The 15952-nt window shown below is 40.6% G+C and overlaps 1 protein-coding gene across 1 annotated transcript in view; it reads right to left on the reverse strand.

The window, feature by feature from the left end:
- LOC126396916 (adhesion G-protein coupled receptor D2) overlaps positions 1–15952 on the reverse strand; it is a 106496-nt gene that overhangs the window by 54653 nt on the left and 35891 nt on the right. Inside the window, exon 20 of the mRNA XM_050055288.1 lies at positions 943–984. Coding sequence (XP_049911245.1) covers positions 943–984 — 42 coding nt within the window. The remainder of the gene's footprint in view (positions 1–942; positions 985–15952) is intronic.

The raw sequence follows: 15952 nt of genomic DNA on the forward strand, positions 1-15952 counted from the left end.
ATATGTTAACAATCTTTCTGTACTTAACATCTTGCATGCAATCTGGACAACTGAACATGTATCTTTACCTCAAATACTAGCTTGAAAACAGACTTCTGCTATGCTATTTGATGCTTTCTCAGTCATTTAAGAGAAAACTGTGTAAAATATCTGTGTGTTGAATTGTAAACTGTGCTAGAAGGCGATTTCTCCTTAAAGTTTGGAAGGGGAAGTGTCTAAAAATGAGAAATAGACCACAAGTTTAGAGAAAAAAGTCCCGTATTTTTAGAAGGCTCGAATGCAACATCGCCTATGCACATCTAAAGTTAACCCTATTTACATAGACTAAGAGCCGCATTTGACCAAGAGTGATTTTCATGACTCGAGTCTCATCCATTAAATCGTATCTCCGTCTCTCGCCACTCAGCCTCCCTCCACCCCTGCACAGCTACGGCATATCTAAATGGTAATAAAGCAGCATCTCAATACAATGTGTCCTCCTTCATTGCATATTGTTGGTTGCATATTGTTTTTCTTTTTTTGTCCTATTACGGTTACTGCTCGGGGGGCCCCCGCGAAGCCCTGGCCAGCGGCTTTGTCAGGATGCTAAATGGAGGGCCGTGAGTTTAAAAACTTAAAGAGGCAGTGAAATATTAGCCAATGTGGGTGAGGAATGAGTGGCTGAGAACCGCGGCGTGTCAGTGTTTAATGGTCGGACTCGGATGCATATAAGTTAGTCCAAGCATGAAGGGCAGTGGGACGCTCGCGTGGAAACGATGTCCCCTCCCCTCCTTCCCATCCCTCCTCCCATCCACAGACGTACGTTCGCACACACACACACACACACACACACACACTCGCGCTGTCACACCCCACCCACACAGCTTTTAAGCAAGGAGCCCATCAGAAACTTGTCATTTCTCTCATTCACTCCGACAGCCTTGAGACACAATGCAGACTTACCTCTGTGTTGTACACCCCATATATCAGGAAGATGAACAGGCCCTGCAAACACAGACAAAGAAAGAGCGAGAGAAAGAGAGAGCGGGAGAAAGAAAGAGAGAGAGGGAGAGGGAGAGAGAGAGAGAGAGAGAGAGAGAGAGAGAGAGAGAAAAGAAGGAGGACAAAGTTGTTACAGTTGTTTTCTCTCTTATCCTCTCGTAGAAAACAAAAGATCAAAAGTAATAAGTGAAGCGACGTGTACGAGTTGGGCTGATTCTTTCCTGGATACACCGAGCTGAAGTAGGCTGTGGTTGAAAAGTAGCGAGAGAAGACGCAGGACTTGAAAGAGTCCAAACTGGGCCACCTCCGCAAGGCTCAGCTTGCATTTGTTTCGTCAACAATACTCGAGCTCCTCATTCCAGCCCCCACTGAGCCATCAAAGGCTCAAACCCAAGGTTCCACATAGCTTTATCGAAATAGAAAATCTTTAGTGCCTGTGTTCAGTCTGTGTACTTAGACAGACACATACACATACACACAAACATATATGATTGAGTCCCAACAAACACAAAAATAACACACAGTTGAAGCCTGCACGTGTATTTATACACACACACAAAGTCCATGCATTCATAAACATCTGTAACAGACACAGATAGCCATAAATTTTGAGGAAACAAAGACGGTATGAACACATATTAAAGGCACACACATACACACACACACGCACAAGCACATAAAGAGAGCAACTCAGGCCAGACGAGACTATCAAGAGAAAACCATTGAAGGAAAGCGGAGGAAGAAAGAGACAGAGGGAGCATAATGAAAAAAATGACACATAAAAGAAGATATTTCATGTTCACAAAACTCCATGGCTAGTACCCATGGCCCAAGAATGCCATGCCCTTGGATGCATAAAGGCTGCACTTTTGGTCACAGAAAAACAGCTATTTTTCATTCCAATCCATTGTGGCATCCATTGAATGTACAAGCTGTGCATTCGCATTTGAGCCATAATGTAATACTGTCGCCTCAATGGAAACAGTGAGAACAACATTCTCAGAGTGAACTGTGCCACAAAAGATGTACCGAGAAAAATGAAAAGGCAGGTAAAATCCTATAAATTTCAAGGCTAATAGATACAGCAGATTCTTTGACAAGCCAATAGTACATCCGCAGTGTGTCTAACTTATACAGACACACACACACACACACACACACACAAAAATAACTTTTAAAAGTACATCTCTCCCCTTTCACGGCTCAGATTGTGTCTGTGTTGCCTCATCTTTAAACAAAGGTAAGGACACATCCTGAGGACAGCAGGCACAACCTGGTCAATGCATCAATCAGGACGAGTTTGGAGTATCCAATTTTTGCCAGAGGGAGATCTCGATGCATCACCATTGACAACATGATTTGGAGGCCCATTCGGAGTGACAGGCCGGCGATGGCGATGGTGACGACCTCTAGCCCAGGCTACTGCCCATTCACCTCCTACTGGCTGCTCTGCTGTCCTCCAGGGACTGAATTGCCCTGTCTGTCGGGCTGTCAGGTGACATCTCAGGACATCTATCCTCTTTAAACTGACAACTCCGCTGGTCTCTGACATGCGGAAGACAACAGGCATAACAAGGGATCTGAAGCTGAGACCTGCGATTTTATCTCTACACTTTTTATTTTGAATTGCATGTAACGCTGAATACAACCTCATGCAGTGCAGAATATGATTATTTTTTCTGCTCTACAGCACAATATGACCATGATGGAATTGACAAGGTTGTTTACCAATACCAGGAAGCGCACAAACTGAAAACTGAGATTTCTGGCTGTTCAAACTTATCTTCTGATTCATTCTCAGGAAGTCACACAACATTTCACACATCCAAATTTTCATGAACAATAATGGCACTACAAAAGAACAATCACCATGTAACAAAAGGTTTTTCCTGCAAAGGCTACAAACTCTAGTTTTCTCTAGCTAAACCTGTCAATAATGAAGCTCTGGTATTATTCAAGTGTGCGGGCAAGGACACATATTATCTTTTTACTGGCATGCTATCGTCTTTGTTCCAATTTCCAACAGTTAGCTTATTCCTCTACTGTCAAAATGCCATGTTGGTCAGCTACAGACCACTGTAGCTAAAAAAAAATAAAGGGCTTCAAAGGTAGAAAACTGTCCTGGACACTTTCAAAAGATGTTAAGGTTTGACTTTTATCACCAAATCCCACTAATTCCTACTTAATGGACCTTTTAACCAGGAATGCAATGATCCATCGTTCTGGATCGAGGCACTGATTCAATGATCAGCTATCCAATCTCATTGATGCAAAGTAAAAACATTGATTCATGTAACCATCTTTAAGATAAACCTTTATATTGAAATTCCTATGCTACCTCTGTTTCAACACCAAACAGTGCTAGACAGATAATAGAGTGGCGGATGAAGGGGTCCTAAAACCTAAAAAATGAGTTAGCATTTTAGCACTCCTGGTTTCCTTGTCTCGAAGCCAGTGGGTTTTTTGAATGGGTTTTAGCTAGACGCCTGAAATAAGGTCTAACACAGGCTTCAAAGATTTTCACGTTTTGTTCTATGACATAAAATACATCAGTATACCCCACTCACAATTTTTTACAATTGATGGTGATACGCTGGCATATGATATTGTCACATATTGATCAAATGCCCCTCAATTGTCGTGACAGACTTTGTGATATCAGCAATATCATAACCTTGTCCAAAGAACTCATATAATAACTGTGATGTAACTGGTGAATTACATCCCAAATTGTGACTCAATGTTTCACATCGTTTTGATTTTAGAGAGCAGGCCTCCATGATATTAAACAAACAACGACATCTTCAGAAAAAAGTACTCAATGCATTCCGTCTTTTAAATAAAATCCTAGCTACTGTCAAGAAAGCTGGCTCTTTTTTAATTTTTGTATGCAATATAATAGAGTTTAAAGTCATGAAATAGAATTTCCACTTTGCAGCTATATGCCTCTGCGAACCAGTCAAGTCGCAGTTACAGTTTACTTCCATATCTGTAAAAACATGAATGCTTCACACACATCATCCGCCCGGCAGCACAGAGGATCTAAGCAATCGGCATGGTTTCAAAGTGAACACCAAAGATTAGTGTCACCAATTTAGTATCTGACCAAATGTCTCTCCTTCTGTTCCTGAGATATGATGCTGAATAATGGCCAGAAAAGGGCATTATATGACGTCACAGTGAAGATGACCTTTGACATTTTGGATATAAAATGTCATCACTTCATTTTATCCTATTAGACATTTGTGTGAAGTTTTTTCATTATTAGCATATGAATTCCTGAGTTATGGCCAAAAATGTATTTTGTGAGGTAACACTGACCTTGACCTTTGATCTTCAAACACCAAATTCTAATCGGTTCATTCCTGAGTCTATGGGGATGTTTGTGTCAAACTTAAGGAAATTCCCTCAAGGCCCTCTTGAGGTATCGCCATCATGAAATGAAACGGACACAAGCTCACTGACCTTTGACCACCAAATTCTAATCAGTTCATCCTTGACTCAAAGTTGATGTTTGTGCCAAATTTGAAGAAATTCTCTCAAGGTGTTCTTGAGATATCCCATTCACAAGAATATGACACATAAAAGGTAAGGGTGACCCAGACTTTAGACCTTTTACAACCAAAATCTAATCACTTCATCCTTGAGTTCAAGCGGACGTTTGTGCCAAATTTGAAGAAATTCCCTTTAAGGCATTCTTGAGGTATCGCATTCATGAGAATGGGACAGATGAACAGACAGACGAACGGACGGATAACGCAAGAACATAATATCTCCAGCCACCGCTATCACTGGTGCAGAGGCACCAACAAGGTCAGTAGCAGTGCTACTAATGGAGTGCTGTTAATATAAGAGTGTGAATGTTTTTACTTGGGTTAATAAACCGATTGACAACAAGAGACTGAGACCACTGTAAGGTAAAATATGACTTTAAATTTTTCAAATTAGTGCAATTACAATCACAACCTATAATGTTTAGAAACAATTTATTTTTCAAAAACTCATGTAAAGTATTGAAAATTGAGTTTATCATATCATATTGTTGTGTCATATACTCTTTTCACACACACATAAACACACATGCACACAAGCACACACATACAGTAACAGACAGTGGGTGGTTAATTTGCAACACATACCCTATTGTATTGCATTAGAATTGCAATTCCCAACTTATTGTTGCAATTTGATTATCATGTTTTTGATCATGCCTCTTATTTGTAATTAATCTTTTGTTGTGTAGTGAACAAAGTGGGGAGAACATACTGTGCACATTAGGAAAAATGATCTATTAAAATATAATTGAGTTAAAAATAAGTGGCGGCACAACAATAATGATGGATTGTTTAAAATGTTAATTCATTAATATTCCCACTAAAAACAAACAGAGACGAAAAATGGGGCGCATTATTTAAATGCATGTGTGCTTTTCTAAACCCAGTCCTGTTTCTTTTGAACTCAGCGGCAAATGCTACAAATTTATGCAAAGAATGAATGCAGTTGCTTTCAAAGTATTGCTATACTGTACTTCAAACAGGGGAGCATAAATTAATTAGCATCCAGCTAATTAGGGAACAATTGTATGTTTAAAAGTTAAAGCCAACAAACACTGTGTTTGACCAAAAACATTATTACCCTAGAGACATGCACTACGCTGCAATGCAACACAGAAAATAGCATTTGTTTAAATGAGAAAGCAGAAAGAACAAATCAAAGTCAGATCGATTTACTTACAAGAACGAAGTCAATTTAATTAAACCAGGATGATGTGGGTTGTCTAACCCTTGTACTGTTTACTGATGGCTGTTTGCGATATTTGACAACCTCTTATTGGAAGTTTTCCACATTCTGCTGCCCTTGTAACTTATACTCTTCCTAAAAGCATCAACTGAGTGCATTAAATGTTTACGGCAATCCATCAACTTGTGGTAATTCTAGTAATAAAAGCTTTATTTCTGTAAATGTTTTTATGCAAATGAGTCTATTAAATGGCTTCAATGTATGTGATAATGTCAAATAAGTTTCTTTCCTCTGGCCGATAACAAAGTTCTTATATCCCGTCTTTTCAGATTGAAAGCTCTTGCATTGCTGTATAAGGTGAAAGAGCCCAACTGACTGGAGGCCTTTAACATATTTAGTCATTTAATGTTATGAGGAGACGAAGTGAGCAAGCCAGGGTTCAGGGTTTAGCTGAATGAAACTTTCCTCAGCATTCAAAGGCTGTTTGTGGACGTATTTGTAGCTGCCAGGATCAAGCCTGTGACCTTCCAGTTACAATTATTAACAACCTACAACAACATATTATGGGCAGCATATAATAATTTGTTCTCATCAGAGATGTAAAGTTACACATTCTTTAAAACACATTTCATGTGCAGCAAAATGCAATGTGTTTTCGTGGGAGCAACCAAACACCAAGGTCATTATAATCTTCCATAAAGAAAAATTATAAAATCTGTTATAACTTGCATTTTTTTCTACAACTTAATCTACTTTTTCTTTTTCTACGAGCATGATTTCAATACCCTTGCTATAATGGAGGTCTTTTTATATAAAGATTCCTTTCTATGCAATGAATTGGCAAATGTCATTCAGGGTGCCCTATTTAAACTGCTTTGGTCTGTCTGCTGTTGCTGCTTCCTCTGCAAGTTGCTTTGCAACCTGTCTCCACCCCAGCTCCTCCTTTTCATGTTGTGTCTGACTTATCATTTGTTTGTCATTGATGCTGCTCTGTTCTGTTCCCTGGGGGGTCTTTGCTGCTGCTCCCTCTGCCTAAAGCTTTCCATGTAGGCGCATGGAAGGGCAGGGAGGTTTGCTGTCTCTGCCTCATTGTTAAGTTGGGGAGTGCAGAACTGGCAGGTAAAAATCTCAGAAAACAGCAAGTTCATGACATTGTCCTTGGAAAACAAATTTTGAAAGCAAACAACCCCCCGTTGTTTGCTTTGCTTGTTTGTACATGAAAGTGGACCTGCAGATGAACGAGGGTTGGATCCAACTCATAGATTGTCACTGTCACTCAAATGGCCCCACCCTTAAATATTAGTTAGTAACTTTAAGCCTTGATAAAATGTTAGGTGGTAAACATGTTTTTACTGTTGTGAAATCAGGCATTTTAGGAGTGACTCACTTCAGGAGCCAGCCTCAAGTGGCCAATCAAGGAACTGCATTTTTTGGTACTTCCGCATTGGCTTCATTTTTCAGCCCCCGAGGCTGCTGCTTGTTTCTAGTAAGGCATATCTGGGTATATGACTTGTAGTAACTGGGCTAAAACATTCACAATCACAGATATGGTGTTTTAAAACCTTGAGCTTTCCATTGACTCTTAAGGGAGTCATTTAGGGAAGTCTATCATGTCAACACTTTGCCTACATTAACTTGTTCTAGGGCAAGCACAAAAACTAAAAAAACTTTTACTCCATCTCAGCATACACACAGAAACCTTTCAGAAATGAGATAGCTGTATTTCGTTACTTTGATTAGAGTAATTGCAAACCACATGTTCCACACAGCTTTTATGAGTACTTCAGGCACTGCAATTGCTAAATGTCAGAAATGATTTATACTTGTTTAACCCAACAGCAAAAATCAAAATAGAGATACTTTTCACAAATAGCATCTTTCAGTCGGGCCGACAGCTTTCTCTTAAGTAGCTGAAGACCGCAACCTCCACATCCTTTTAGAGAATTCCAGGCCTCGGTGTCACCCAATGCCAAAAATGAGAGCTATTTGAACAAGTTGAACCCAACGTCAAATATCCCAGCCTAAATTCAAACACACAGAGACACTTTTCACAAATAGAGCTATCTGCATCCCCACTTGGCAAAAAAGGGGAGGAAAAATTCTACCCTCGCACCTGGTAATCATTACGGAAATGAGAGACAGAAGAGGTTAAAACGCTGTGATGGGGGAAAAAGAAAAGAAATTCACACTTCTGCGCTGGGGCTTGCTAATGTCTCTGACCCCTCCACGCATAAACAGTTTAATTAACATGTATACATAACTTTCACTTTAACTGCTCATGGCATGTCAAATCAAAGTGTCTGTCAAAGCTGTGAAAAAGGGAGTTGATACTTTGCAGGTCTTCAGTTCAAATCCAGCTCTGTGTAACTGCTCCAGCTGGCCAGAGAAGCTGGCAATAAGACATGAAGGCAGACAGACAGGCAGGTAGATGGGCAGCCTGCCACTCTGTCAGTTTGACGAGGTAAACACCTCACTATAAAAGCTTTGTAACACCCAGCTAAACTTTGGTCAACACAAGTCGGAGTCAAGGCAGTTTGATGTTTTCAGTGGAAAAACAAAACTAAACACAGAAGAACTTGATCCAACTTTTCTTTTAGTGAACAGGTTTTAAAAATCCAGGTGACACCAAAATCACCGAAGTCATGATTGAACATATAAACGCTCAAGTAAAAAATTCTGCATTTGAAGCAGTATCATGCTGTTCAGGCAAATATTAATATGCAAAATGCCAGAGTTCAGGCATGCTCTTTCTACTGATATGACACAGACATAATAGATATTATACATTAATGCACGGGTATAATAAACCCATGCAAAAAATGTTGTGCTGTGTTCATTATTTCTGCAACTAGGGATGTTATAAATCTTCAAAGAGATTAATTTCTATAGTCAAGCTGCAATTTCATCTTTGATTTATGTCGTATTAAAAGTTTACTGGTAAAATTGCAAACTAATACAATCCTGACCATAGGGGATTGTCTATGTTTGTATTTTTTAAATAGTTTTGCAGCATTTGAAACAATGCACAGGCCATAATGTCCATCCAGTATCATTAAACTCTTTATTCAGTTCCCTTCACAATGACGCTATACAGTATATATTCTGTGTATGAGGGTGGGGATGGGGTCAAAGTTGTCTTCCTGTTTCCATCCTCTTGTACATTATTAGGGAAAGCAGATCAGTCATTCTTTGAGAAGAGCTATTAGGACTCTCCCTGTGTCTTTCCCACACACACATCCAGTCAGTTGGGCTGTCACATTGAAGAGGGGACCCCCAAGCCAGCCTGCCTCTACAGGGTGTATAGCTATAGAGGAAAACCGAGTGTGTGTACAGACACACACACACATATACAAACAGGCACACACTGAGGCCGGCAGCAACACCAGTACTGGTGTGTGATGGCTCAGGAGAGGAGGGAGAGTTATTAGCTTAGCCCTGAACCACCTACTTAATATAGGGGCCGGCGGTGATTGCTAACAGAGCCTGGCAGAGGTGACAGCTTTTGGCCCTGCTTGAGGAAATCCAATTGAAAAGCAGCCAAGAGGAACAACAACCCCGAAACAGATGTTGCTCACTACCACCGGCGCAACTTGGGTACACACAACCCAGCGGCAACAAACCGCGATGGCAAATCTGACACACAAACATACCCACAGCGGACACAGAGTGGAGCGCGCACACACATACTGTAGGGCCACATGAAAGTGTGCGATGATTGCATGAGCACTGGGGGGAAAAAAGCATCACTAGAAATGTCCATACATGCAAAGTGCTGATTTGTATGGCTCACTCTTGGTACTGTTTCCAGCATTTGCATTGCAATTGGAAATTTAATAATCTGTCTTTCATCAGGATTTTTGTATTATTGATAATCTAAAATTTCACAAATTTTCACCTGTTATTTAACATTAAAAAAAAAATACTAATATATCATCAGATGCTTTTTTAAATAAATGACAAAAATAATGAGCCCTTAAGCCCTCCTCTAAAAGATGTCAGTTTGATCAAGGTCGCATGAAACTGGCCACCAGTGCAGTATTTTACAGATAAAATCAGTGGAATACAATAAAAAAAATAAATACAAAGAAATCTTTAATTAGAATAACACAAAAAAGAAGGAAAAAAAAAAAAAAACACCCAACGGCAAACACATAAACACACATACTGGGCATTTCCCTCCAGTTTGAACATGATTTATAGATCCATAAACTCTATCAATCCAAGGTTAGATTTTTTTTTCATAGTGGAGCACAAAACACTCTGGCAACTAACCCAGAAATGGAATTAAGAGGAAAAGTGAAAAAAGAAAAAAAAGAAAAATCAGGGAAGAGTTTGTAAGTCTGTTAAAAAACATCTATATTGAGCGGAGGCCAAAACAAAACCTTTCCCTCCAGAGATTCACCCACCCATCCATCCATCCACCCCTCGTCTTTTTTTTTTTTTAACATCTCTGGCAGGGCATTTCAATGAAAACACAACACGCAGGCCCTCAAATCATTACAACCCCTTGCTCCAATATTAATTGGGTTTGGTAAGGCTGACCATGCCTCAGTCATAATAACATTCATTTATTTTTTCTATTACCGCTACTGCAAAAGAGCAAGACAGAGAGAGAGGGGAGGGAGGGAGGGAGGAGGAGAGGGAGGGAAAAATGGGCTAAAATCAATTCTGACATATCTTTATTGCCAGTCGATGACAAATGACGGCACATTTGCCATTGCTCTGGCATTGTGTCAGTGTATGTCATATCGATTTTACATCAGACGGACAAATGTTATTGATGAAGCGCCCACGTAACAGATGAGCACTCCATTTTACTTGTTTTAACGTTTAAATAAACCAGAATGACGGGGGAGTGAGGGGTTGACTTTTGTAGCGGATCTTTCCATTTGCTAATATGCATGATTTTTACTTCCCCCCCTCCCTCCTTTAAAATTAACTAAATTCCGAGGCGTTTACACAAACCGGGCCTGTTGGGAGTGGGTAACTACACCCTGAACCTGATCACACTGCACACATGTGGTAATGTAATGGGGGGGTGGTAAAGAGAGCACGAGAAAGAGAGTGAACTGTAAACAAACTAGCTTTTAAACAAGACAATTTAGGGTTGCGTGTCTTAGGCGCCAAGCAAAACACAGCCACGGAAAACTGATACAAACTTTTAACACATGGGTCAAAGCAGGAGTCTTTGAACTGCCGAGGGAAAGCACGCCGCGAGTGCAGAGAGCTGTTTAATTAAAAATACTTAGGTATCCAACGGGCCTTTTTGTGGCGCCCCCTTGTCAAATTGTATGTGATCCCACTGTCAATCTCTGAGGGTGTTTTCTAATTGCAGTTTTCCACTGACACAGAGGAAAAAAAATGTTGGAAGAGAGCAAGTCCTGAGAACCAGCAGCTGGGGACCGGGCTTGGTTTATAAAAACTGTACACATGGACACACACGTGCATATACACATACTCTGTTGCACTGTACATAAGGTGCTCAGGTTACTGACAGTAACATATGCACTATATATACACATCGATGTCAGTGTATGCACGCAGTTACAGATGCATTACAATACAGAATTCAGATATATTAATATAAATTGATCCACAAACAGTTTGATTCACACTTAAACTACACACTGTAGACATGCTGTTCATTTGCACCATACAGAAGCTGTAACCATGTTGAAGGCATACTACGCAGGCATTGTCACTGACTGTTTGTAAACAGTAAAAGCAAAAGTGAAAGTGAAAGCCAACCCCCAGATTCACTGTTGTTTTGGAAAGAGCTTTGTCCAGTTGGCGTTTTGCCTCACAATATTTGCAATTTTTCGTTTTACTTGGATGCATATTGCTTACAGTCTGGCACCTGATCGCTACAGTTACATAATTTCTCGACCTCACCTGAGCACTGTGCCCATGAACCTCCAGAACGTAGCAAAATAAAAGGAAAATAAGACAAGTGACCATTTTGTGATGAGATCACTCCAGCCGCAATGCAACAAAGGTGAGCCAGGTGTCTAAAGTGGGGTGCAGTGGGGAGGGGGGGTCAATGGCCTCCTTGCTATGACCACAATCATCTTTGAACTCAGCCTTCATTTTAATCTCAACTACACACCTGTTACGTTTTGTAACTGCATCTTACACAGTTGTGACGCTATTGTGGTGACAAAATCTGCCACCGCAAACACCTGGCTACAATGGGCGTCTCTAGTATCTGGCTGCCCCCAAAAAGTCGACCAAACGTTAGTCGACCAGAAAGGTCATTAGTCGGCAAGATTTCATTGGTCGCTTAGTCACAGAAAAACAAAACAAAACAAACCATGAAACTCTATTAGGAGCTGCACCTTGTCAAATTAAATAAAAACCTGTATGACTGGACCATGTGGGAATTCAATTTGACACAGGAAGTGGCCACGTTCAGCAGTCAGACAGGACTTGCGTTAATAAACAGGGCTGCTACCTGCCGTTATTCAACTGGCTAGTTAATAACATGTCGGGCAGGAAATCCAAAGTGTGGGATCATTTTGAGAAGGTGAAGGTGTTACTGATACTGTTCTTTCTCACACCTTGACCTCAAACCATTGTGTTGCCCCGCCCAAAATATACAATTCAATAATCAAATTAATATTGTAAACATGCGGGCGACTAGTCGACTAATGGCCTTAAATGACGAATATCGGTCGACTAGAAAAGTTCTTAGTTGGGGGCAGCCCTACTCATATATGACGGCACACACATAGATTCACAAGAAAGTGAGAAACACGTGCACAAAAACAAACTATGTACACACACACCTCCACTTCCACCTGAACTTACACATACATAAGTAAACCCACAGACTAAAGGACTCATTCTTCTGAGCAAAAACAGTGGATCATTCCTAACCTATGAAATCTTCCACTTGTAAACCTACGAGTTACCATTTATAATGCTTCAGTTCAGCAGATACTAGATATCTTTTCATTATATGCATGCACCCTTAATAATCAATGTGCACAAACTTTATCATTTATGACAACTGTTTTTTTTGTTTTTTTTGCACTGCTGTACACAGGGGCATGAACATTGCAGATGACCAGCAAAGCAAGCACTGATCTTGCAACATCCGATGTAGCATCAAAACTGTATGAAAAAGAGATGGTCGAGGGGACAAGGACAAATGAAAAGAAGGTGATAACGCCTCTGCTGTGAGGTAATAATTCATTTGGGAATTTAAAGGCATTTCTGTATTAACAGACAGCTGCTAGCACTCTGGCAGGAGGCTGCAGACAGACATGTGGTACCTATGTGACACATGGTTTTACCAACTGTGTGTGTGTTTTTTCTTTCATCTGGCAGTGAGGAGCTGCACTGGAAAGGCATAACGCACACTATCCCCTCAAGATACCAACCCTTGCGCAGGCGCCCTCACTGGCTTCCCACCTGAAAACACTAATTGCATTCTTAGGAATGCACAATCCAGCCAAGGGTACAGTTTCAAGGAATCAAACTCAGATTTCTGTGGTGGTGGTGGTGGTGGGGAAGAAATTTGCCCCTACGCTATCTGTACGCCACCAGAGCCTCGGCTTACAGTTTTTCTATGCAACTGCGCCTAACCCGTGGAAACAAATATGTGAAACCGTGTTGTTTTTTTTGCATAAAGACTGTACGCTTTGCTCAGGGAACAATGGGATGTTTACCCTTGGTCTATTCTTTTTGAACCAGGGTGCAATGTGTCCAGTTATTTGTATGCATGCATTCGTAGGCATGAAAAACAAATTTAAAATCACCTGACAGATACATGTGCACACACACAAACACACACACAGACACACACTGGATGCATCCACAGTAACGTTTGAACAGAACACCTAAAATTGCACCCCTGACAAGACTGTGTTGCAGTGCCCTTGACTAGCAATGACAAATGGATGCAATATGCAAAGTCTGAACAAGTTGCTTTTGGGTACAAAACAGGGAAAAAGATTGCTCCAGGTACCATTATGGGATGCGTTTGCTCTCCTGTTTCCCAGCTGAGGTGAGCTGAGCTGAGGTTAATGGCATGTGTCAAGATCAAGAGGTGTGTAGGTGAGTGTGTGTGTGTGTTATGTGTGTCCATGAAGGTGTGAGTAAGAGAGACAGAGACAGAAAGAGAGTTCGCTTATTCAGAGGTGTGAACTGTCGATGGCTAATATATTATTTTGCTGGATCTGTACATGACACTGTATTTGTTAAGAATGTAAATGACCACAGATACATTACTTGGAAATGAAGAAATGATGCACTTTAAACAGATAAAAATCTGTATCTGTCACAAAGGGTTTTGATATGGTTAGGTAGATATAGATAGCTTGTAGGTGATAGATAACTACAAGCAGGAACCTCTAAGAAAAAAGTTGCGAAAGAATCCTTTTTATTGCCTGGTATCCTCACAGTGCAGAAGGAATGCATGCACTTCTATCTGCTTCTGTCTTGTAGCTTTTAAAAGTTAATATAATACCCCAAACACACATTACACCAAAATTTAAAACTCAAATAAAACAAAAAGCTTCCTAGAAATAAAATTAATATAAATAAGTCAGAAAACACCTGCATAACCCCGCTCCTGTGTGTCTCCGTATCTGTGTAGTTGTGTATGTGCGCGCACGCATGAGTGTGTGCACGTGTGTACGCGTGTGCTGCAGCACCACCACAGTGGCAGGGTGTATCCATCATGATAAACCGGCAGACTCGGCGACTGTCACATGCAATCACACTTCACTACGGTTCGCAGGACTTCAAAGTGAAAATGAATGGTAGTTCATCGACATGAAGACTTCATATATCTTCGTTCTTTTGCCTTTTTCTCTCTTTTATTTTTTGGAGGAGACTTGTCTCTTTTCTCCCGGCCCTTTGTTGTGAGGACCATCTTGTGTTTTTGTCACTGTCTGAAATGCATGGTGGGATACATGGGTTTTGGGGGGGGGGGGGGGGGCAAAACTGTTCTATCCGTCATTTTCTATCAGACAATTTAAAACCAGTAAGTCTCAAATTTTCACTCAAACCTGATGGAGTTTGCGTGAAAAGGTTTTCGGGAATCGAAGTTCGCTTTCCACATATTTACAATCACAGTTTACAAGGAAGGTCACATTTACATATGGGACAGGGAATGTATAAGGAAAGTTATGGTAGAGTTAAAGCGTCATTGGGCTTTGTGTGACCACTAGGGGGCACAAAATTGCGGCGCGGTAATGCAGTGGTTAGCACTGTTGCCTCACAGCAAGAGGGTTCCTGGTTCGAACACAGGGTGGGGGAGCCCTTCTGTGTGGAGTTTGTATGTTCAGTGTGGGTTTTCTCGGGGTACTCCGGCTTCCTCCCACAATCCAAAAAGACATGCAGGTCATTGGCCGTAGGTGTTAATGTAAGCGTGAATGGTTGTCTGTCTCAACATGTCAGCCCTGTAATAGTCTGGTGACCTGTCCAGGGTGTACCCCGCCTCTCACCCAATGTCAGCTGGGATAGGCTCCAGCCCACCCGCGACCCTCAACGGGATAAGCGGTTATGGAAAATGAATGAATGAATGAAGGTTCTTTTGACTCATGATTTTAGCAAAGAATTGCCTTTCTACAATTTAACAGCAACAGAGCAACAGTCCAAATTTTTCTTTTTGTTTTGTTTTGTTTTTTTGCTGTTGTTCACTCGCATTTTATTCCTGTTTTATTTACTTATTTTAAAAAAATTCCCATGTTTCTTTGTCTTGCAAGATATTTGACCTCTCTGCCCATGTCACCCTTTACTAATAATATAGGCTACAACTGTTGGTTGTGAACGTGTGGAGTGAGACAGGATGCCTTTGATTTTAATAACCAGCAAGCTAAAACTAATGAATAAAATAAAACTTGCTTTTTAGTGTAACAGTAAGCCAAAAGTGACTCAAGGCTGTGTAAAGTTGAAGAATCAACTGTGGGTTTCCCCAAGATGAGCAGCAGAACAGCAACACTTTTACATAACATAAAGTCCTTTGATTCAATGTTAAAGAAATACCTTCATTTAAGCATTAAGTATTTCCAAATGCCCTTATTCAATGTCAATGTGTAATACTGTTGATATGATCGCATTTTATCTGAACTTATCGTTCACTATTTCTGAAAAAGTGCCTAACAACTCCCCAAAACATGTATTCCTTGATGGTAATGCAGCTAATGACAGGAAAAAAAAACCTTTAAAGATTGAAAAGTCTACAAGGCGTTAAGCTATAATTGAACATGGCAAGTGTTAAATG

The sequence above is a fragment of the Epinephelus moara genome, chromosome 10, assembly GCF_006386435.1.
Source record: "Epinephelus moara isolate mb chromosome 10, YSFRI_EMoa_1.0, whole genome shotgun sequence".
Taxonomy (NCBI): domain Eukaryota; kingdom Metazoa; phylum Chordata; class Actinopteri; order Perciformes; family Serranidae; genus Epinephelus; species Epinephelus moara.